Source organism: Oryx dammah, unplaced genomic scaffold (assembly GCF_014754425.2).
Source record: "Oryx dammah isolate SB20612 unplaced genomic scaffold, SCBI_Odam_1.1 HiC_scaffold_13, whole genome shotgun sequence".
Taxonomy (NCBI): Eukaryota; Metazoa; Chordata; class Mammalia; order Artiodactyla; family Bovidae; genus Oryx; species Oryx dammah.
Window position 1 is genome coordinate 13,302,156 of NW_024070197.1, and position 25,502 is coordinate 13,327,657.

General features: G+C 42.1%; 1 protein-coding gene across 5 annotated transcripts in view; it reads right to left on the reverse strand.

Annotated features, from left to right (window-relative positions):
* LOC120872284 (zinc finger protein 234-like) overlaps positions 1–20,288 on the reverse strand; it is a 28,834-nt gene extending 8,546 nt beyond the window's left edge. Inside the window, exons 1-4 of one of the 5 annotated variants that reach the window (XM_040252530.1) lie at positions 20,133–20,288; positions 15,882–16,045; positions 14,378–14,685; positions 753–798 (exon numbers count right to left, since the gene is read on the reverse strand). In XM_040252530.1, the coding sequence (XP_040108464.1) occupies positions 753–767 (15 nt within the window). In that variant the 5' untranslated portion in view covers positions 768–798; positions 14,378–14,685; positions 15,882–16,045; positions 20,133–20,288. Of the gene's footprint in view, positions 1–752; positions 799–6,282; positions 6,497–8,028; positions 11,048–13,402; positions 13,496–14,377; positions 14,686–15,881; positions 17,006–20,132 lie in introns of those variants that run through there. The other 4 variants (XM_040252533.1, XM_040252528.1, XM_040252531.1 and 1 more) reach the window with 4 other exon arrangements.
* Positions 20,289–25,502: the final 5,214 nt, after the last annotated feature.

A 25,502-nucleotide genomic window follows, 5' to 3' on the forward strand; every position in this document is an offset into this window, starting at 1 on the left:
GCAGCTAATTTGTAAGCTGGGAAATATTAAAGTGGAAGATGTTCTTCGTGTCCCTTAATTTTTCTTTTACTTGTGAAATAAAAAATGATGAAATAAGACCAAAATTAAAACCAAAACTAATTACATAAGACAGGTATTTTTTAAAAAGCACACATGGCTCACAAAGGTCCTCACAGGCTTAGATTCTCCTTGAAAAAGAAAAACCCACAGGGAACTATAGTCAGTATTTTGTTATTACAAAATATTTCCCTGGAAGGAATATATATATACATATATATAATTGAATCATTTTGCTGTACCTGAAACTAACACAACATTGTAAATCAACTATGAAAGTGAAAAGTGAAAGAGAAAGTCACTCAATCGTGTCCGACTCTTTGCGACTCCAGAATAGTGGAGTCGGTAGCCTTTCCCTTCTCCAGGGGATCTTCCCAACCCAGGGATGGAACCCAGGTTTCCCGCATTGCAGGTGGATTCTTTACCAGCTGAGCCACAAGGGAAGCCCAAGAATACTGGAGTGGGTAGCCTATTCCTTCTCCAGCGGATCTTCTCGACCCAGGAGTTGAACCAGGGTCTCCTGCATTGCAGGTGGATTCTTTACCAACTGAGCTATCAGGGAAGCTATACTTCAATTAAAAACAAAGAAGGTATCAGGAAAGCTATACTTCAGTTAAAAACAAAGAAAAATCCATGTAAAATCTCTGAGTACGAAAATGGTATTTTTAACAGCAAGAGAGACAAGCTCTACTCACCATGAACATGTTCATCTTCTCTCTCCTTCCAGGGAAGTGCAGAGTCCTAGGAAGACAGAGGGGGAAAGGAGAAAGAAGTCAATGAAAACTGGTTTACAAAAATGTGACTAACCCAGTTGGGGCTCACTGTGAATCAGCAAGGCACTCAGTCCTCCAAGTGGCTGCAGCCAAGTAGGCTTGAGAGGGATCCTGCAAGGATACCAGATGCCTCTGAGACCCCCTCTCATTAGCTGTTCAGGGAGCAACATGCCCACCTACACACTGGCCCCATCAGTATGCTGCAGCTTCCAGTGGTCGTTCTTATTCCAAGGTGTAATCAGAGACCATGTGAGTAAGAACAGGCTTTGGAGTCAACACGCATGGGCTGAAATCCGGGCTATACCACTCACTAGCAGTGTCATCTTCGGCAAATTATTAACATCTCTCCGCCTCAATTCTGTCATCAGCAAGTAGGGGAGAACAGGGGTATCCACCTCATGAGACTGGTGTAAGGCAGAAAGCTCTGAGAACCCCATCAGGATTTCTTATTTCTCAGCAACTGTGGTAAAGCAGATGATATTGTACAATTTGAAATGATCCTTATAGATGTGATTTCTAACAACAGAACATTGTCAAATACGGGCAGGTCCCAGGTTGTTGTCCCAAAATGGGAGATTTTAGAGTTCTGCAAATCTCTGCTTGTATTCCTCATAATTTTGTTACCACATTAATATTTAAACTGAAATAGGCAACTTTTTATAAAAGATATGAAAATACATTGTTTCTTTTTAGGCAGGAAGTATCCTTTTGACAATTATGCACAGATGTAAAGAGAACTAATAAAAGCCTGGATTCTGCAACAATAATAAAAAACACCTTGACAATCCCTACCGAAAAATTCCATACAGGAATCCAAATTATAAATAAAGAAATGTTTAAGAAATAAATGGATGAGAAGAGAGAGCTACCCCCCATGGTAGAACACAAACTAATAACTGTAGAATGAAAGACAGAAAATTGTCAATGGGTACTAAAATTTGGAAAAGTTTAGTGAGGGGTAAGATAGCCACACTGTTTCAAAATATTAATTGCGAAAAGGACAACAGTTACTTCGCAGACACCTTAACCAAGCACACAAAGCTGAAATCACCAGCTGGAACAAACCCACAGACTGACATTTGCTTGGTATGATGCCTTAGAGGGCTGCCTCACCACTTCTGGGACATCACTGTTAATAATGGATAACCTGAATCCAATTATGAACAAATATCAGATAAACCAGGGCTTCCCTGGTGGCTCAGTGGTAAAAAATCCACTTGCCAGTGCAGGAGATGAGTTTGATCCCTGGTCCAGGAAGATCCCACATGCTATGAAGCAACTAAACCCACGTGTCCCAACTACTGAACCTGTCTGTGCTCTAGAGCCCGTGAGCCACAACTCCTGAGCCCTCAAGCTGCAACGCCCACGTGGCCTAGAGCCTATGCTCCACAACGAGAAGCCACTGCAAGGAGAAGCCTGTGGACCACAACTAAAGAAACGCCCGGGCAGAAATAAAGACCCAGCACAGCCAAACACAAATTAATAAAGTTAAAGTGCATAACCTGAATCTAACCATGAACAAGTGTCAGATAAAGCACAGCTTCCTTAGGTGGCTCAGAAGTGAGGAATCTGTCTAGCAGAAGACATGGGTTCTATCCTGGATCTGGGAAGATACCACATGCTGTGGAGCAACTAAGCCTGTGTTTCACAACTACTGAGCCCACAAGCAGTAGAACCTGTGCTCCACAACAAGAAAAGCCACCACGATGAGAAGCCCGTGCACCGCAACCAGAGTGTAGCCCCTGCTCGCCCTGCTGCTGCTGCTGCTAAGTCACTTCAGTCGTGTCCGACTGTGTGTGACCCCATAGACGGAAGCCCACCAGGCTCCCCCATCCCTGGGATTCTCCAGGCAACCTGCTCACCATAACTAGAGAAAAGCCCGTGCAGCAACGAAGACCCAGCACAGCCAAACATAAATAAATAAATAAAATTATTTTTAAAATGATCATGTATAACCTGAACCTAATTATGAACAAAGGTCAGAGAAACCAAAAAAGAGGGCCCTCCCACAACATAATTTATCAATACTCTTCAAAAATATCAAAAGCCAAAAAGTCTAAGGAATCATTCTGGGCTAAAGAAGACTAATGAAACAAAAACTAAGTGCAATGCATATAACTGGACTACTTGAAAAAGAAAAGTGGCTCGCCAAGACTTTATTGGAACCAACAAGGACCAACTGTATAGCACAGGGAAATTATACTAGACATTTTGTAGTAACCTGTAAGGGAAAGAATCTGAAAAATAAATGAATCACTGTGCTGTGAAATAAACATGATATTATAAATCAACTAGATTTCAATTTTAAACAAGATCTTCAAGAAAAGGCTAATAAAAAATGTAAATATGGGCTGTGCATTAGATAGTAGTGTGTTACCAATGTCATTAACCTCCTTTGGATCAACTGGCTCTGCAAACGAAAAAATATACAAGCATGATAAAGCCGTGAAAAACCACACTGCACTGAGAACTAGCAACAGAAACGGCTCGACCTTGCTGTTTTCAACTGATCAACAAGAATCGTGTTGAAATGAGAAAAAGACAAGCTGCTCCTTAACACAGACAAAAATAACCAAAGAAGTGGGACTTCCCTGGTAGTCCAGGCGTTGAGAATCCACCTTCCAGTTTAGGGGATGTGGGCTGGACCCCTGGTCGGGGAACTAAGAGCCCACACGCTGCGGAGCCAGTAAGCCTATCTGTCGCAGTTAAGACCTGATGCAGTCACAAGTAAACAATATTAAAATAAATAAATAAATAAATAAATAAAGAACTGTCCTCTCAGCAAACATGAGTGATGGGCCACTTCATTAATAGTGACTCCAGTCCCATTTTGTCTCTTTCATCCACTAGATGCAAATCATTACGATATTCAGTAGTCAAATTGCATCTCCTTGACACCATCCAATCCAGAACAAACCCTCACTGCCTAAAGCTCTCCCCAACTCAGTTAACACAAACCGAAACCGTAGCAGCAGCCATACCTCACGGCCTCCTTACCAAGACACCAGTGCTGCACAGGCGTCCTTGAAGCAGTAAGCTCAAACAAACTGAGCTCTGTGATTACAGGTATGTTCCTGGTGGCTGCTGCCTGGTGGTCACAAATGAGCAACTGAGCAAAACAGAAATAATTGGTGACTCCACATAAAGAGTATATGAGAACTCCTTATAGTATTTTTGCACCTTTTCTCTGTTTGAAATTATTTTTATATTATTTCCTAATATTTTAATGAAAATAAAGTTATAGAAAACATATAACACAGCATATCAACTATACTCCAATAAATATTTTAAGAAATAAAATTTAAAAAGAGAAGCTAAGAAACAGTCATGGTAATAACAATAGTAATAATAGTAGTGGCTCACTGATGATGACTATGGCAAAAATATCTAGTACAAATTAACAATAACTACCAGTTGATCTTCCCACTTTAGGCACAAGTACTCTAGTTTACGAGGCTTTCCAGGTGGCTCAGTGGTAAAGAATCCACCTACCAAGCAGGAGACTCGGGTTTAATCCCTGGGTGAGAAAGATCCCCTAGAGAAGGAAAAGGCAACCCAATCCAGTACTCCTGCCTGGAAAATCTCATGGACAGAGCTGCCTGGTGGGCTACAGTTCATGGGGTCCCAAAGAGTCAGACACAATTTAGCAACTAAACAGCAGCAACAGGACTCGAGTTTAAAAGACAGCAATGAATCTACCTCCAAAAGCCTGGAAGGGATATATCTTCACATCTAATACTCTTCCATTTTTATTCTATACTTGCTAGCTACCTTTTGCTCAAGTCAGGATTTTTTGCAAGGATCCCTGACAAGTGACAATCATTAGTGGGGTAATAAGATCCTCCAACTGAGTAAAGCTCTGCTTTATCCAGCTCAGCTTTATCTGCAACATCCAGCAATTTCCTCGGCCTCAGTTTCCAGACAAGATCCTTTCCCGAGCTTCTCATATTTTCACGTGCAGGGGAGTCACTACAGATCTTGGAATGCAGACTTCTGGGCCCCCTATGCAGAAATTCTAAATCAGAAGGTCTTGAATGGGGCGCAAGGCTGGGCCTTCCTACCCAAGTGATGCCAATGCTGCTGGTCTGTGGACCACAATTTGGGTAGCAAGGCAGTGTAACCTCAGTCCCAAAGAAAACTTGGTTTTAGCCTCCACTAAACAGACACATAAACAAAGAGTAACCAGACAAAAAGGCACTAAAGCATTAACAGCTGTTATCTTTACATCCTAAGCTTATGGGTAATTAAAATTTTTCTTTACATCCGCATTTACCATAATGATTGTTACTTCTGTAATATAAATATTATTTGAAATAAAACAAATGACCCAGTTGAGAAAACTATCTTAAAATTGATAGACTAGGGAATTCCCTGGTGCTCCCTGGTTAGGACTCGGTACTTTCACTGCCATGGGCCCTGGTTCAATCCCTGGTCAGGGAACTAAGATCCAGCAAGCTGTGTGGTGAGGCCGAAGAAACCACACATACAATATACAACGAACAAACAAAAAAACTTCATAGAATAACCTAAACCTTGCTCTCAAGGCCCCCACATTGAAGTCCCAACCTACTTTCATGAGGAAATTCTGGTCAGTTCCCTATGCTCAACAAGAATATATCAAAGAGATTAGGAAACTAAGGTGTTGGACTCAGCGTGCCTGGGGTTACAACCGCAGCTCTGCCTTCTTACTATTCAGGGGAGGATGGGCCAACAGGGTTGTGTTCCCTGGCTCCATATCCTTATCTCTAAAGCAGAGAAAACAGCAGTACCGATGCACAGAGCCAGTGTGATGGAAACGTGTTCATCAGTATAAAGCTTTCGGAATGGAACTTAAGTGACCAAGGCATAGTTACAATCATTACTCATGCCCATACGTTCTACAATTTATGTATCTTAAATAGAAGAATGCCAAGTTCTACTCCCGTGGGTCTCTGTTGCCTCTTCCTTCGTGTAGTGCTTTTTGAGAAGTCAGGGCTGGGGAAGGAAAGGAGGTTGTGAAATTCCAGGATTGTGTTTGCATCCCCTATATTTCACACCCTCCTGTACCAGCTAGAAGAAACCCTCCCTTTTCTAAACAAGTCTGGAGTCCAGGATAATTCGGCTTCCTGAGCTCTCAGAATCTCACTGTGAGAATCCAGGTGCTTCTGAATTACAGTAGCATTAATAACAATTATGTGTCAGGCAATTGTTGACCTTTTGCTATCTCTTTTTTCTCCAAATACTGTATTAAGAAAGCATTGCTTTTATTTCTCTTTTACAGAACAGCAACGGAGGCACAAAAGGGTTAAGCAACTCAGCCAGTGTGACAGAGTATGAAGCCAGAGTTACCTTCATAAGTGGGAGGTCAGGTTAGAGGTGCAGAAAGCCGGAGAGAACCTCAAATCCCAAGAAGCACGACCTGAGCCCGCCCCATCCCGGGATGCTACCAGACGCTCAACCCAGGGACACGAACATCATCACCCTTGGCCGTCAAACCTCTGCTTCTAGCCGCTGCTTCTCTTTCTCTCCAAATGAAAGGTCAGGAGATGCTGGCCCCAAGAGCATTTCGGGGGAGTTGGAATGGATCGTGAAGAGCGGACCTGAAACACCATCATCAAGCGAAAGATGGCTGCTACCTCGTCCTCCTGGGGCCGAAGGGCCTACAACGACCCGGAGCTCCTGGACTACACTTCCCAGAATTCCGCGGGGAGACAGTCGCAGTCCAGCCTTACTATAGCTGCAGTAGAGGAGCCTACACGGAGCTTTGGACTACACATTCCAGAATGCAAAGGGAGTGCGTGTGGGCCCTCCACACTACCGCCCTCTTGGACTACACTTCCCGCGAAGGTCCGAGCGGAAAACCGTCAAAGCCTCCCCACCTGATGAGGAAGTGGCTAGTTCCCCTGGTTTTCACTTCCCTTAACCCCTAAGGTCTCAGGCAAATGTCTTGCCAGTCTACCGCGTCAGCCTTAGAACAGGGTTACAAGCTTAGAAGCACTTTGGACATGTCCAAGGGCCTAAGCCACAGAGGCTTCCTGGTAAACCCCAGAGTTTTACTGTTGAAGAGAAAGAAACGGCTTTGTTTGGAACGGGCTATAGTCAAAAGTCAAAACACCTCAATCCCTGAAATGTGACCAAACATGCTTTGTCCTTACTGGTTCCACACGGAGGATCCTCTGTTGTAATTCTGTGTTCCCTCCTCACGCACATCTTTTCAACAGTAAAAGTGAAAGTCGCTCAATCCTGTCCGACTCTTTGCGACCCCATGGACTATACAGTCCGTGGAATTCTCCAGGCCAGAACACTGGAGTGGGTAGCCTTTCCGTTCTCCAGGGGATCTTCCCAACCCAGGTTTCCCACATTGCATTTTGTGGTATTTTGTGGATTCTTCACCAGCTGAGCCACACATGTAAAGAATCTGCCGGCAGTGCAGGAGATGGGGTCAATACCTGGGTCGGAAAATCCTCTGGAAGAGGGCATGGCAACACACTCCAGTATTCTTGCCTGGAGAATTCCATGGACAGAGGAGCCTGTCAGGATACAGTCCACAGGGCCGCAGAGTCAGATGCTACTAAATGTATATCTATTTCGTTTCCAGCTACTGAATTTGCCCTCTCCATGTTATGTACTTAAAGTATAGCATAAAGATTCAATGGTTGAAACATCAATTTATCTGTGTATGCAAAACAATCAGAATTTTTTTTTTAATTTTGAAATTGGCTTCTGGGATCCTATCATAATTCTGATCTTTATATGCCTTATGACAATATAGAACAATCATATTATGAGGTGTTAACTACAATAGATATTTAGTAGTAATTTTTACAAATTCTATTGTAATTTCCTGCTTTGGTAGTACTAGTCAATGAAAAAAACTATAACATGAAATTATAAAATGAAAAAAATACCAAAAAATGCTCCTAACTAAGGAAAACCACTATGGAAGAGTATCCCTTTACACACGATCTTATGCATGTCTACATACAGATGTATGTGTGCATGAACACACATACATGCGCACACACACACACACACAGATTCGATTATACTCTGAAGGTTACAATCTGCGACCTCTCAAAGCCCATATTGTGCATCTCTTGCCATTATATTTGCCATAATTTTAATGGCTTCAGATTAATATACAAATATAGCAAAACTCAAATTCCTACAGCTGTACACTTATTTCCATTTTAAAAATTCAGTGACATCATTGATGTGATGCTTATCTTTTTCGTATCTTAACCTCATAATCAAAAGCATTCAATTATATGATTTTGAGATCAAAGAGATATATAGCCTATATACTGATAAGTACTCCTTTCCCCAAACCATGCTTTACTGCTAACCAGTAGGTCAAAGGACATAAATGTCAGTCTTGCCTCAATAATACATTTAATAATTTTATCAAATTCCTACAAGTTTCCTGGGTATTTTCCTCATGGATGTATGTGAAGAATATGGCATAGCCTCTACCTGAGAAGTTTTGACAGAAGAAATGCTACAGTTCTTAGTAAGCAAACATTTCAAAGTCTGGATAAAAATGCAGGGAATTAGAAATCAGTAAGTTCAAGGTCAACCAATAAAATTTTTTCTAGTGACAATTTTTGTGACATTTTCAAAATGTTACAGTAAATCCCATCTTAACATTGAGTGACTCACAAAAAAATCAATTGTAAAGTATGCAGTTACCTATTGTTGCAAAGTTAGTAACATTTTCAGTTTGTACTGTCAGGAAAAAAAAATCACAAAACAGTTCAATTTTATATTAGACACAATCCTTGGAAAACTAGACAGGGCCTCAGAAAATAACCCTACTTGAGAACAGAGGCTGTGGGAGACAAGAAGCCAGCTGCAATAGGCTCATATCATAATAATACTGCAGATTACAATATCAAGTGGTTTTCTGTACTTCAACAAATGATCACTTCCTGAATTAATTTTACTTGGTAGGTTTCCTCCTCTGAAACAATTTTCATATAGTGTACATGTCCCCCTTTTGGTTTATTTAACATACATGAGCGGAGCACACCTACAAGCAAGAGTCGATGTTAAGGTTGTGTAGATTCAGCATCCAAGTCCCTGCCCTCACGGAGCTCACATTCTCCTGGACATCAGTTTTGACAAGCCCATCCTTACACTTTCATTAAAGGCAAGACCCAACTCTTTCTCTCTAAGTGCTATCTCCCTAAGTGGGATCTGACAAATGTCAAAGTTCTGAATGCAATCCTTACTGCACCACTCAGAGGAGGTTTCTGCTGTGTGGTCTGGTGAACACTGGGACATGTTCAGCTACTGCTTCGACACGCAATACCTCCCCTCCTGTGAGACCTGACACTTGCAAGAATTCAGGGTTGCACATGAGTTTTCTGAAATAATCATTTTGTGGAACTTCTTTCCTTTGACAGTTCCCTGATGTTCTTACCACTCTCATCACTTTCATATATCTCCAGTATGAATTTTATGATGACTTACAAGATTGGAGCGCCAACTGAAGCTCTTACCACATGTCTCACAGTTGTAAGGTTTCTCCCCTGTGTGGACTCGCCTATGATACTGAAGCTGTGAAGACCGACTGAAGACTTTACCACACACGTCACATCTGTAGGGCTTCTCTCCAGTGTGGACACTCTGATGAAGCTGAAGACTTGAGGCCTGACTGAAGTGCTTCCCACACTCCCCACACTTATATGGTTTCTCTCCCGTGTGGACCCTCTGATGCATGTCGAGGTTCAGGCTCCACTTGAAGCCCTTCCCACACTCCTCACATTTGTATGGCTTCTCTCCAGTGTGGACTTTTTGGTGGGCTTGAAGGTGTGAACTCCGACTGAAGCTCTTGCCACACTTCTCACATTTGAATGGCTTTTCCCCACTGTGGACTCTCTGATGGGTCAGAAGATGAGATGCCTGACTAAAGACTTTTCCACACTCCTCACAATTGTACGGTTTCTCTCCAGTGTGGATTCTGCAGTGAATTTTAAGATCTGCTCTACGACTGAATCCCTTCCCACACTCTTCGCATTTGTATGGTTTCTCACCAGTATGGATCAGCTGGTGGATCTGAAGTCGTGAACTCTGACTGAAGCCCTGCCCGCACTCCTCGCACTTGTAGGGTTTCTCTACGCTGTGGGCCTTCTGATGGATTTTAAGATACGAACTCTGACGAAAGCCTTTCCCACATACCTCACATTTATAGGGTTTCTCTCCTGTGTGGACAACCAGATGAACTTGATAATGGATTTTCATCCTGAAGTTCTTCCCGCACTCGTCGCATCTGTATGGTTTCTCTCCTGTGTGGACTCCCTGATGGGCTTGAAAACTTGAACTGTAAATGAAGCCCTTACCACACACTTTACATACATATGGTTTCTCTCCGGTGTGAATTCTTCGATGGGCCTGAAATTGTGAAGGTTGAATGAAGCATTTACCACACTCCTCACATTTATAAGGTTTCTCTCCCGTGTGGACCCTCTGGTGGATATGCAGATTTGAGCTACAAGTGAAACACTTCCCACACTCCTCACATTTGTATGGTTTCTCTCCTGTGTGGACCATGCAATGACTGTTAAGTGCTGACCTGCGGCGGAAGTTCTTACCACATATATCACATTTGAACGGTTTCTCCCCAGTGTGGATTCTCTGATGTTCCTGAAGATGTGAAGCGTGAATGAAGGCCCTTCCACATTTGTCACAATTGTAAGGTTTCTCTCCCATGTGTAATTTACAATGAACAGTCAGTGTTGATCTACGACTGAAGCCTTTCCCACACTGCTCACATCTGAATGGCTTCTCTACAGTGTGGACTTTCTGATGAATTTGTAGCTGTGAACTCTGGCTGAATTCCTTGCCACACTCATCACACTTATAGCGTTTCTCTCCCGAGTGAACTCTCTGATGAATGCGAAGTGCTGAGCTGTAACAGAAGCTTTTTCCACACTCACAACATGTATGAGACTTCTCTCCTGAGTGAATTTGTTGATGAAGATCAAAGGTGGAGAGATCACCAAAAGATTTTGTACATTCATTACACTGAGAAGGTGTCTGGCCTGTGTGAATTACAGAGAGTCTTGCCCCATTCTGGCTAGGTGAGTCATGTTGTTGGTGGAATTCAGAACGTTTTATCCTGGGGTCTTGACACCTGGTTAAGTCACTTGCAATGTTTTGCCAGATCTGCCAGCAGGAAAGCTCTTCATGTGGTCCTACTTCTGAAATAGTCTCCATCTCACTTTGGATCTTTTCTTCTGCAAAGACACAAAATTCAGAGATGTGGACAACTGAAGGTTCTGTTCACTGTTTTCAAGATTTCACATTTGGGAGAGAGTATGAGACGTGAATGAATCCAGAGAATGTTCAGTTTGTCTCTTCCATTGTGGGTCATGTGTTCTGGTTTGCATGCCAATGGAAACCACGTGGTGGTCCAGGTCGCTCCTATCCACCACCACGAAGCGTAACAAAACCCACTGGTGTGAGCTTCCTCCATGAGGTGCAAGTTAGGCGTCAAAAATTTAACTTGAAAAATTGATAATTAGATTCAAACTGTTCACCTATAGACACTTTCTATTGGATTCAAAGGCAGTGTAGAATCTCAGATAGTAAACTTCACAGTTAGTAAATGATGCAGACAAAAAAGTTATATAGATAATAAAATATGAATCAACTAGAACTTTAAGGGAATGCAAGAACTTTTTTTGTAAACAAAACTTGGAAGCAACTAAGATGCCCTTCAGCAGGTGAATGTATAAATAAAAAGTATGGTACTTCCACACAATGGAATATTATTCAGTGCTAACAAGAGATGTACTACCAAGCCAGGAAAGGATGTGGAGGAAATGTAAATACGTATTTCTAAGTTTCTAAATAGAAGCCAATCTGACAAGCATACATACTGTATAATTCCAACTATATGAGATTCTGGAAAATCCAGTGCAGCCAAATAAAGTAAATAAAAATAAATATTTAAAAAGAAAAAAGAACCAGTGTCATCATCAACAGGAAAGGGGTCATCACATGAAATACCTATGAAAGTGATACATATAAATCTCCAACACCTGAAATGCAGGTTTTGGTTATGACAAAGCATGGATTTCTTACCATGGTTCATGTTTTATGCAAAAAAAACAAAAAACAAAAAACCCTCAACAACTGAGTCTAACTTCTTGAGTTACTTTGCTGCACAGCAGAAATTAGCACAACATTATAAATCAACTATTCTTCAATTTAAATTAAAGAAAAAAAGGAAAAAAATTAAAATAGAAAGGAACTGGGAAAATTAACTAAATTTTAAAAACTAAAAGGAAGAAAAAAAAGAAAGTAATCAGATAGGCAATCATCAAAAGACAAAAAATGCTCTGCAACCTCCTTCCTTCACTCTGGTTTTTACATGACCTATAATTATCCCCTTCACACTGAGAGAAACAGAGCTCTCCCGTCCCATCCATCAAACTTACACAGAGTCAACAAATATTTACAGATGCCTGCCACATATTGGGCTGCTCTGGGTACTCAAGACAGACAAAACTCCACACTCCTGGTGATCACACTCCAATGCAGAGAGAGGGGTGATAAATAAGCAAAGTCTGTGAGATCCAATAAGATGCAGAATGAGGAGAGAAAAGGGAGGAATTTTACACAGGGTGATCAGAGAGGGCCTATCTCATGATATTGGAACTGAGTGGACACCTGAAGGCAGAAAGGGAGGGAGCTGGAAGACTAGAGGTAGAAGAGTAGGTCTGGCGGAGTTAAGGGCTCATAGGTGGAAGTATCTGCTGTGATCACAGTAACTGTCCCCCAAAGAACTCACATCCTGGTTTTTGGAGCCTAGACTATGTCAGATTATATGGCAAAGGGGAATTAAGATTGCAGACAGGATTGAGGCTGCCAATTAGCTGACATTAAAATGTAAGTCCATCCCCTACTTTGGGGTGGAGTGGGAGGCTCAATGCAATCAAAAGTCTCCTACAAAGCAGAAGTGTGATGCAGGAAAAAAGCAGAAGAGGGACACGTGACAAGGGAGGACGGGGCAGAGAGAAGCGATGTCACTAGCTGTGAAGCTTGAGGAAGGTGGCCACGAGCCACTGGAAAGACAAAGACACAGATTCTCCCCCAGAACCTCCAAAGTGAAACCACACCACACCTCTGACCTCTGGAAGTGTAAGATGTTCAACGTGTGTTGTGTTAAGCTATGGTGTTTGCAGTGATTTTTTCAGGCAGCCACAGGTGATACAGCATCCCTGGTGAGTCTGAGCCTGGCGTGGTGGATGGGATGGATGGGAGGCAAAGAGCGAGAGGAAAGGAATCAGAGAGACAGTGGGGGACCATGAGCAGATCCTGGAGGACTGCAGAAGCCACTTTAAGAGGTTTAACTTTAAGAAAAATATGAAGCTATAAAAGATTTGGAAGAGAGGAATGGCAGTCTTTCCTAAGCATCACTCTTGGCTGCTACTTGGAAAACAGACTATAGGAGGGGCAGGGCAACCAGTACAAAAGTGTTAAAGAAGAGGTCTGGCAGTTTGGACGAGATGACAGCCAAAGGGTTGGAGAGAAGTAAAAACACATGGGAGGGCTTCTCTAAGGACCCCCATCTGCCTGGTTCTTACCTGACTTTCCTTCTCTTTGGGTTGCTGTCTTCACCACCCAAAGCCTTTTTTCCTTTTCTAAGTGAAATATATCATGTCTGAAGGGGCGACACCCTGTGAACATGCAGAGTAACATATTTTAAATGAACACACACTGTGTGGCTGATTCATGTTGACGTGTGGTAGAAACCAACACAATACTGTAAAGCAATTATCCTTCAATTAAAAATAAATAAATCTAAGGTCAGAAAAAAAGAAAAGAAAATGAATACACTAACAGTACAATTTACTGGAAATTAAGATTCCTGTATTTAATGTTGATCAATGAGTCAAAACGAGGGTAATTAAAATATTTTTAAGAAAACATGACCTATTTGAAAAAATATTGGAACTTCTTTGATGGTCTAGCAATTAGGACTCTGAGTTTCTATGCAGGAGGCACGGGTTTGATCTCTGATCAGGGAACTAAGATCCCTCATGGCCCAAGGTGCAGTCAAAAAGTTAAAAGGAAAACACAAAAAAACCCCCCAAAATACCAATATTTCAAGACCTGGACACATAAATACAGTAAGTATTACAGAAACAAATTTCTCACCAGTGCCTATTTTCATTAAATCTCCCCTCACTGGTTCTTATATGACTCACACAATTGGCCAGAGTTTTTCCTGCAATGTATTCCATTCTTCCTGACGAATTCCGATATTTTTCTCCCTTATTTTGTTAAAAAGCTTTGGTATGAAAGTCAGGTCCCCAAATGCCATTTCAATACCCCAAAAGCCTTCCACATCTGAGGACACAAAGCCAAACCAGGGAGATGACCTTGTTAGAAAAGGTGCCCGGGACTTCTCTGGTGGTCCAGTGACTAAGACTCTGCACTCCCAATGCAGGGGGCCTGGGTTTGATCCATGGTCAGGGAACTAGATTCCACATACCACGACTAAGACTTGAAGCAGCCAAGGACATATTTTTTAAAAAAGAAAGTGCGCCTGTCCTCACCCACTGAGACCAGATTCCGGAAGTTCTCCAGCATCACATCCTGGTACAGCTTCTTCTGAGCCGAGTCCAGCAGCCCCAGCTCCTCCTCGGTGAAGGTCACAGCCACATCCGTGAAGGTCACTGCCTCCTACAACAAACAATCTCAGCTCAATCTTACAACCAGTGTCCAATGGAAGAGGGACAAAGCCAAGAAGGAGAGGTGGATGATGGGAAGATATTTCGGCTCCTGTGGAAATGTGGACTTCCCAGTCCCCCTCCTTCGGTCCAACACCATACACTGACTTTCCTCAGCCTCCCCGGACGTGGGGCTATGGGAAAGAAAGGACAGGTGAGATGTGAGTTCAGATTCTGAAGGACTTCAGTCAATTTGTAGACTTCCCAGCCCTTCTTCTATCCTGCCAGTGCCTCACACTGATTTTCCTCAGCCTCAGTGGCTTCCTCAGTGATTCTCCTTCCTCAGTGGCAACAGACTGACTGAAGTCCCTCAGAATCTGGACCCACTTCCCACTCATCCTCTCCACCTTCTTGGCACTTTCCCTTTTCAAGTAGCCACTAATTGTAAGATGGACAGTACATGTGTCTGGTGGTATCCCAACATTTTTAAAAAATATATTTATTTATTTATTTGGCTGAACCAGGTTTCAGTTGTGACATGCAAATTTTTAGTTGGGGTATGTGGGACCTAGTTCCCTGACCAGGGATTGAACTCAGGCCCCCTGCATTGGAGTATGGAATCTTAGCCACTGGACCACCAGGAAGTCTCCCCAAATCTTTTTAACAAACTGAAATCCCACAAACCGTGTGGTGCATCAAAAAAAAAAAAAAAAAAAGAGAGAGAGAGAGAGAAAGAAAGAAAGAAGAGCTGTGTCATGCTGTTATTTGGATATTCTACCCAAGAAACAGCCAACACAACACAGATCAAATGTACTGTTTCTATACTGAATGCATAGTACATCAAGGACAAAACTGGCATTGTTTTCAGAACTGATTTGAGGGGAAAAGGTATCATGGAAGAAAGCTGTCACTTAAGCCTAGAACAGTCAAATTTGTAAACCACCTAAATGTCTACAGGTGGAAAGTAGTCAAAAATAAAAAGGCGCTCCCCCCACCAAAAAAAAAGGTGTATCAATACAGTGGCAAATGTGAAGTACCCATTTTAAAAAATATACAATATTAAAGGAACAAAGTCACAATTTAAAGTTAGATGTACACCATAAATACAAATACAGTTATAAATGTACATGAGGAAAAGACAAAGTGAAAATAAAAACAGTTCGCCAGTAGGGAAGTAATGAAATGGAAGAGTTATTCATTTCTAGTCATTTTTCTACTCCATAAAATATATAATAATCACACAAAATAAAAACAAACACAAAGAAAACTCAAGAAGGACAATGTAACGTCTCCATGTCTCCTGTTCTGCTTGAGTCATCCCCAAAACAAATGTGTAACAATCTGAGCAATGAGATGGAACTTTAAAGTGAGAAAGGCAGGTACTCCTCACCTTGAATGTGGTCATGTTTCCTCCTTGGCCTAGGGATGGGCACAGTCCTGAGTTATACAGGTTCTAGGAGGTCAGAACTGTCTGAGAGAGTCCTGAGAGTCTGAGAAGGCAGGAAAAGACACGAAAGAGTAGCTTGGGTCGCTGCTCATCCACACAGATGTTTCCTGTGAAAGAGAGCATGAACGTTCATAGCAGTGTTACTCATAATAACCTAGAACTGGAAACAACTGGAATGTTGGCCTATGTGTGAATGAACAGACTGTGGTATATCCACACAATGGAATATTATGCACCAATGAAAATGAATCCAGTACTGACTAAGCTACAACATGGGTAAACCCTGCAAACGCTATGGAAAGCAAAAGAAGACAGACACAAAAGACTACATACTGTATGAGTCTATTTGTATGAAATGTCTAGAATAGGCAAATCTATGGAGACAGAAAGTATGTTAGTGGTACCCTGGGTTTCTGGGGAGAGAATGGGGGTTAACTAAGGAGTCCAACTGCAGAAATGACAATGTTCCAAATTATTATGGTGATAGCTGTACTGCTGAGCAAAGTTACTAAAAATCATTCATCTGTACACCTGAAATGGGTGAATTCTATGATACACATATTTCAGGCTGGTAAAAGTAAATGTTTATTAATCTACATGTCATTTCGATTTTCAATATGAATTTATGGATTGAGTCAATACTAATACTTACATATGAATGAATAAATAAATAAGTAGGGAAGGAGAAGCTTCTCTTTACAGTACAATGTAAATTAATAAATATATCTCCCTATTAAAAGACTTTATAAATTAAAAAAGATTACAATGAAGAAATCTGACAGACATTACCTGAGCCTAGTAAACAAAGCTGAGTTTACTAATATAGGGATATACTGATATCCTTTGGCTCCAGCTATGTTGCAGTGACAAGGACACCTCACCACTTCTGTGGAATCCCTGCCAACAATGCATGATCTGAACTTAAAAATGGAAAACATCAGACGAACCTCAAATGAAGAACTTTCTCCAAAATAACTTGACTCTATACACCCCCAAAAACCTAGCCAGCATATTAAAAAGCAGAGACATTATGTTGCTGACAAAGGTCCGTCTAGTCAAAGCGACGGTTTTTCTAGTAGTCATGTATGGATGTGAGAGTTGGACCATAAAGAAACCTGAGCATCAAAGAATTGATGCTTTTGAACTGTGGTGTTGGAGAAGGCTCTTGAGAGTCCCTTGGACTGCAAGGAGATCAAATCCATCAATCCTAAAGGAAATCAACCCTGAAAATTCATTGGAAGGAGTGAGGCTGAGGCTGAAGCTCCAATACTTTGGTCACCTCATGCGAAGAGCCAACTCATTGGAAAAGACCCTGATGCTGGGAAAGATAGAAGGCAGGAGGAGAAAGGGATGACAGAGGATGAGATGTTTGATGGCATCACTGACTTGATGGCATGAGTTTGAGCAAGCTCCAGGAGTTGGTGATGGACAGGGAAGCCTGGCATGCTGTCCATGGGGTCATAAAGTCAGATATGACTGAGCGACTGAACCGATACTCCCACAAAATATCAAGAACAAAAAAGACAAAGGTTGTAGAATCATTCCACATTAAAGAACATTAAGAAAAGTATGAGAAAAATTCTGTAAAATGTTTATTAATAAAATATACAACATAAGGCAAAAAATTGGACTTTGAACTGGGGGAAAACCAGTTATGAAGACTTTTAGTTAAAAAAAAATAACAAAATATAAGACTGTGGATTACTTAATAGCACATTATCCAATATGCTATCTGGCATTACTTACTTATGATTAACTTAATAGACACTTGCTAGATAAAACACTATTCTTTAGTATAATATCTAACATTACCAAGTATGTGATGCTAAAATTCTACAATCAGTCTTTCTGAAATCCCTCTTACCAAGACACCTCCTGATTTCATGGTATGTGGGCTTCCTTCACGCAGAAAGTTAAAATAAGCTGTCATTGAATATAAGTAACTTCCTGGTGTTATTTGGATGATGGAGGTACAGAGCAGATGGGCAAAATGTAAACAATTGGTCAATTTGGGTAACAGGTATATGAGAGCTCCTTATACATAGTTTTAACATTATATAAAGATAAAATAGCCTTAAAAATAAAAAAAAACAGTCATAGGAATGGCAATAATGAAAATAGTAAGACTAATTATGAAATTATATGGAAGTTCATTAGTTTATTCTTTCTTATCGGGGTTTGGAAATTCCCATAGTTAAAACACATAAGGGGAAAACCATTGAGAATGGCGTGATTAAAAAAAAAAATCTGTAAAATGTTTATAGACAAATATACAAAAAGAGCCACTAAGCAAAAACATATTAGAAGCTTAACAGTTGCTATCATTACACCCTGGATTAATGAGTAATTAAGAAATTTTTTCTCTCAAATTTCTTAATTCCTGAATGCTCCACAATAAGAGTCTGTAAGAATAAGAAATATTATTCACAACAAGGGAAACAAAATAGTTGACAATGACTTTAAAAACTCACAGGAAAGTCCAAACCCATCTATTTGATTTAAGGCCCTTCATGATCAATTCCTAACTATGATGCCTGATTCCACCTGGTTCCTAAGCCTTAAGGACTAAAAGACTATGAACTCAAGCTCTGGACTAACTGCCTGAATTTCAACCTCAATTAAGCCCCCTGACTTGGTGGGTGACTATGGGCACATAATTTACAGCACTTTGAGTATCAATCTCATTTTACAGAAGGGGGAAAAAAGCAACATTTCTTTTCAGAGTCATAGTGTGGCACAATGTATTTATTTGTGTAAAGCCCTCATCATTGGCGAAGAAGACAGTGGCAACCCACTCCAGTACTCTTGCCTGGAAAATCCCATGGAGGGAGGAGCCTGGTAGGCTGCAGTCCATGGGGTCACAAAGAGTAGGACACAACTGAGCGACTTCACTTTCACTTTTCACTTTCATGCATTGGAGAAGGCAATGGCAACCCACTCCAGTGTTCTTGCCTGGAGAATCCCAGGGAAGGGGGAGCCTGGTGGGCTGCCGTCTATGGGGTCGCACAGAGTCGGACACAACTGATGTGACTTAGCAGCAGCAGCAGCTCATCATTGGGGCTTCCCTGGTGTCTCAGAGGGTGAACAATCTGCCTGTAATGCAGAAGACCAGAATCGGATCCCTGGGTCAGGAAGATCCCCTGGAGAGAAGAGAAAGGGTACCCATTCCAGTATTCTTGCCTGGAGGAGTTCATGGACGGGAGGCCGAAGGGCTACAGTCCATGGTGTCGCAAAGAGTTGGACAGGACTGAGCAACTAGTACTTTCACTCATTGAAGTTAACGGTTAAGGGTTAATTGTTATCAATGCCCATGTCAAATTACACATCGGACACATTCTCTGATTGATGTAACCGTCATTGTAAGAGAAAAATATCAAGTCCTACTCACGTGGAGCTTTGCAGTTAGTAGCCCAGGAGTCACTCCTACCTCCTGTAGTTCTTTTTGAGGTCACGCAGGGGAAAGAAAGAATGCTAGGAAATGCCAGGACTGAGCCCTCGTCCTCGTTAAAAGTTAAAGCCGCCCTTCCCTCCGAGCAGTTTAGAACCTTCTCTTCCAAGTCCTAAGGGGTGCAGAATGACCCAGTGTCGCACAGAGATAGAAAGAAGGGTAAGGGTCACTGAAGGTGGATCTCTGATGCTAACCCGGGTACCTGACCATTCTTTGAGAAATTAACAGCAAGGAAAAATCACCATTCACTATTTGCCAGGAACCGGTTAAGACTTTTATTTGTATCACCTCTTCCCAAAACAAAAAGTAATGGGTGGCTCAGGCGATAAAGAATCCTCCTGCAAAGCGGGACATCTCGGTCCCATCCCTGGGATGAGAAGATCCTCTGGAGGAGTGCATGCTAACAGTATTCTTGCCTGGAGAATCCCATGGACAGAGGACCTGGAGGGCTACAGTTCATGAGATGGCAGACACGACTGAGCGACTAAGCGCGCGCACACACACACGCACGCACGCACGCACGCACACACACACACACACACACACAGACGCACAGGGAGATTAACTCCCCATATAAGGAAGTAGAAGCGCGCGTGGAAAGTTGAGAGGAGGAACGGCCTATCCCAAAGCCACGGAAACTCTTACTCTAGGAGATACGCGAGGGGAGCTGGTCCTCTCTGAGTCTCCAGAATACCCCAACCGCTCCGCCTAGGGGAACGCACACTGCCGCCTTTGCTCCTCCGCACCTGCACTCTCCGCCGAGGATTCTTTTTCCCCTAAGTCGATTGTCAGGTAATTGCACATCCCATGCATGGATCCAGGAAATTTGGAAGGGCCAGCAAGACGCGAAACTGACAAGCCCGCCCCACGGAAGAGACACCGGCAACCTCACTCTCCCTGAACGGAAGTCCTAGGAGTTAGCGGGGCGTCTAGACTACACTTCCCAGAATTCATCAGATTTCCCCTTCCTGAGCGGCAGTGCAAGTAACTAAGTGTCAGAACTACACTTCCCCGAATGCCAAGGGACACTAACCAGAGTCTCACGTTCCAGGAAGAAGTGTTGAAACTCCGGGGAGCTCCTTGACTACACTTCCCCAAATTCCACAGCGGAAAGAATCCTACAGTCCCGACTCCCGGGGTGCTAATGAGGTTTCCTGCACGGAGTCTGTTACTTTCCTTGAGTTCCCCAGTGAAAATATTCCATAGACACGACTTTCTGAAATCAAAGTCTCCCAATTATGGCAGGAGTGTTGTTGGACAAGGAACAAGTAGGGAGATACAATCTTCAAGATATTAACTACTTAGGGGACACAAGGTGATTGAATGTAGGCTCATTTTAGTGTAATCTGATGTTACGAGGCTAAAGCTGTAAGGTAAAAGAATAGGCAAAGAGGAATGATTTGGGAGGGGCAATGAGGAAAGAAGAACGTAGCAGTGCCAACTCCAGACACTGGAACCACTGCTTTGGCAGGAAAACCAAACTTGAGAGGGCCAAAATGGAAGCTTGTCCTCATGGAAAAGTCCTCTTCCCTCACTTAAACTTTCAATTGAAGTTGATACGATCCCTACTTTGGATGTGAAAACACCAAATTTCAGAAAGTTAAGAAATTGTCTGCTATCTCAAAGCAAGCATCATTGCTGAAGAGTCACTGTCATTCCCAACGCCTATGATTTAATGCCAGAGCACTGAGGAAGATTCTATTGGTGAGGGAGGATGTTTATATTAATATGAAATGTGGTATTTATTATATTAAATATTAATATTTTCTGGTTAAAATCTTTATTATAGGTAGTAATTTTAAAACATATGTTCAGTTCAGTTCAGGCGCTCAGTCGTATCTGACTCTTTCTGACCCGATGAATCACAGCACGCCAGGCCTCCTTGTCCATCACCAACTCCCAGAGTTCACTCAAACTCATGTCCATCGAGTTGGTGATGTCATCCAGCCATCTCATCCTCTGTCGTCCCCTTCTCCTCCTGCCCCCAATCCCTCCCAGCATCAGGGTCTTTTCCAATGAGTCAACTCTACGCGTGAGGTGGCCAAAGTATTGAGGTTTCAGCTTCAGCACAAGTCCCTCCAATGAACACCCAGGACTGATCTCCTTTAGAATGGACTGGTTGGATCTCCTTGCAGTCCAAGGGACTCTCAAGAGTCTTCTCCAACACCACAGTTCAAAAGCATCAATTCTTCGGCGTTCTGCTTTCTTCACAGTCCAACTCTCACATCCATACATGACCACTGGAAAAACCATAGCCTTGACTAGACGGAACTTTGTTGGCAACGTCTCTTCTTTTCAATATGTTATCTAGGTTGCTCATAACTTTCCTTCCAAGGAGTCAGCATCTTTTAATTTCATGGCTGCGATCACCATCCACAGTGATTTTGGAGCCCCAAAAAATAAAGTCTGACACTGTTTCCATTGTTTCCCCATCTATTTCCCATGAAGTCATGGGACCAGATGCCATGATCTTAGTTTTCTGAATGTGGAGCTTTAAACCAACTTTTTCACTCTCCTCTTTCACTTTCATCAAGAGGCTTTTTAGTTCCTCTTCACTTTCTGCCATAAGGGTGGTGTCATCTGCATATCTGAGGTTATATATTTCTCCCGGCAATCTTGATTCCAGCTTGTGCTTCTTCCAGCCCAGTGTTTCTCATGATGTACTCTGCATAAATGTTAAATAAGCAGGGTGACAATATACAGCCTTGACGTACTCCTTTTCCTATTTGGAACCAGTCTGTTGTTCCATGTCCAGTTCTAACTGTTGCTTCCTGACCTGCATATAGGTTTCTCAAGAGGCAGGTCAGGTGGTCTGGTATTCCCATCTCTTTCAGAATTTTCCACAGTTTATTGTGATCCACACAGTCAAAGGCTTTGGCATAGTCAAGAAAGCAGAAATAGATGTTTTTCTGGAACTCTCTTGCTTTTTCCATGATCCAGTGGATGTTGGCAATTTGATCTCTGGTTCCTCTGCCTTTTCTAAAACCAGTGGGAACATCTGGAAGTTCACGGTTCACATACTGATGAAGCCTGGCTTGGAGAATTTCGAGCATTACTTAACTAGCGTGTGAGATGAGTGCAATTGTGCAGTAGTTTGAGCATTCTTTGGCATTGCCTTTCTTTGGGATTGGAATGAAAACTGACTTTTTCCAGTCCCGTGGCCACTGCTGAGGTTCCCAAATTTGCTGGCATACTGAGTGCAGCACTTTCACAGCATCATCTTCCAGGATTTGAAATGGCTCAACTGGAATTCCATCACCTCCACTAGCTTTGTTCGTAGTGACGCTTTCTAAGGTCCACTTGACTTCACATTCCAGGATGTCTGGCTCTAGGTGAGTGATCACACCATCGTGATTATCTGGGTCGTGAAGCTCTTTTTTGTACAGTTCTTCTGTGTATTCTTGCCACCTCTTCTTAACATCTTCTGCTTCTGTTAGGTCCATACCATTTCTGTCCTTTATCGAGCCCATCTTTGCATGAAATATTCCCTTGTATCTCTAATTTTCTTGAAGAGATCTCTAGTCTTTCCCATTCTGTTCTTTTCCTCTATTTCTTTGCATTGATCGCTGAAGAAGGCTTTCTTATCTCTCCTTGCTATTCTCTGGAACTCTGCATTCAGAGGCTTATATCTTTCCTTTTCTCCTTTGTTTTTCACCTCTCTTCTTTTCACAGCTATTTGTAAGGTCTCCCCAGGCAGCCATTTTGCTTTTTTGCATTTCTTTTCCATGGGGATGGTCTTGATCCCTGTCTCCTGTACAATGTCACGAACCTCATTCCATAGTTCATCAGGCTCTCTATCTATCAGATCTAGGCCCTTAAATCTATTTCTCATTTCCACTCTATAATCATAAGGGATTTGATTTAGGTCATACCTGAATGGTCTAGTGGTTTCCCCTACTTTCTTCAATTTAAGTTTGAATTTGGCAATAAAGAGTTCATGATCTGAGCCACAGTCAGCTCCTGGTCTTGTTTTTGCTTACTGTATAGAGCATTCCATGTTTGGCTGCAAAGAATATAATTAATCTGATTTCAGTGTTGACCATCTGGTGATGTCCATGTGTAGAGTCTTCTCTTGTGTTGTTGGAAGAGGGTGTTTGCTATGACCAGTGCATTCTCTTGGCAAAATTCTATTAGCCTTTGCCCTGCTTCATTCCATATTCCAAGGGCAAATTTGCCTGTTTCCCCAGGTGTTTCTTGACTTCCTACTTTTGCATTCTAGTCCCCTATAATGAAAAGGACATCTTTTTTGGATGTTAGTTCTAAAAGGTCTTGGAGGTCTTCATAGAATCGTTCAACTTCAGCTTCTTCAGTGTTACTGGTTGGGGCATAGACTTGGATTACCATTGATATTGAATGGTTTGCCTTGGAAATGAGCAGAGATCATTCTGTCGTTTTTGAGATTGCATCCAAGTACTGCATTTCGGACTCTTTGGTTGACCATGATGGCTACTCCATTTCTTCTAAGGGATTCCTGCCCACAGTAGTAGATATAATGGTCATCTGAGTTAAATTCACCCATTCCAGTCCATTTTAGTTCGCTGATTCCTAGAATGTCGACGTTCACTCTTGCCATCTCCTGTTTGACCACTTCCAATTTGCCTTGATTCATGGACCTGACATTCCAGGTTCCTATGCAATATTGCTCTTTACAGCATCAGACCTTGCTTCTATCACCAGTCACATCCACAACTGGGTATTGTTTTTGCTTTGGCTCCATCCCTTCATTCTTTCTGGAGTAATTTTCCACTGATCTCCAGTAGCATATTGGGCACCTACCGACCTGGGGAGTTCCTCTTTCAGTATCCTATCATTTTGCCTTTTCATACTGTTCATGGGGTTCTCAAGGCAAGAATACTGGTTTGCCATTCCCTTCTCCAGTGGACCACATTCTGTCAGACCTCTCCACCATGACCCACCCATCTTGGGTGGCCCCACATAGCATGGCTTAATTTCATTGAGTTAGACAAGGTTGTGGTCCATGTGATTAGATTGACTAGTTTTCTGTGATTATGGTTTGTGTGTCTGCCCTCTGATGCCTCTCACAACACCTACCATCTTACTTGGGTTTCTCTTACCTTGGATGAGGGCTATCTCCTCACAGCCCCGCCTCCTGACCTTGAACGTGGAGTAGCTCCTCTCAGCCCTCCTACGCCCAAGAAAAACTTAAAAACACTTTAAGGTTGTATTATAGGGACTTCCCTGCTGAGTCACTGGTTAGAATTCCAGGCTTTCACTGCAGTGGCTTGGGGTCAATCCCTGGTTGAGATTAGAGATCCTACAAGTGTGGCAAGGTGAAAAACATACAAAGTTCAAAAGTGTATTATAACCTTCATGGGCCCAAGAGAATACAGTAATTTGGTTGATTCTTTATTGAATCTCTCATATGAGTCTGAGTCACCAAAGTCAATGAGTCAGAGACTTTCGCAGTAGTTCAGTGGCTAATATTCCAGCTTCCACTGCAGGGGGGGGCTGGGTTTGATCTGTGGTCCAGGAACTAGATCCCAGAAGCCATAACTAAAGATTCTGCATGCCGCAAGAGCAAAGATCCCACGTGCCACCAGTAAGACTTGGCATGGCCAAATAATAAATATTAATTCAAATGGATCATAGACTAAATGTAAAACCTGAAACTGTGCAGCTTTGAGAGTAGGAAAAAAAAGTGGAGGCAGAAAAACCTTTGTGACATTAAATTAGGCAGAGTTCTTAAGTGTCCAGAACATATAAAGAACTCAAAAGTCAAGAACAAGAAAACATGTTCACCAAAGAAAATAGGTCTATGGTTATCAAACATTCATGTATAAAGATGCTGAACTTAGTCATTAGGGAAATGTAAATTAAGACCAACATGAGAAACCACTATAAAACTACTGAAATGCTAAAAAATAAAACCCTGATATGCACTGGTGGTGGCAGTGCAAAATGGCATATCCACTTTAGAAACACCTGTTTTTCACAAAGTTAGACATACTCTTACAACCCAACAATCCCACTCCTAAGTATTTACCAAAATAAAGAAAACCTGTGTTGATACACAAATATTGTCAGACAGATCTAGTTAATACACCATATAGAAATCATCATACTTGCTGCCTCTGGAGGTGGAACTGACAAGAATG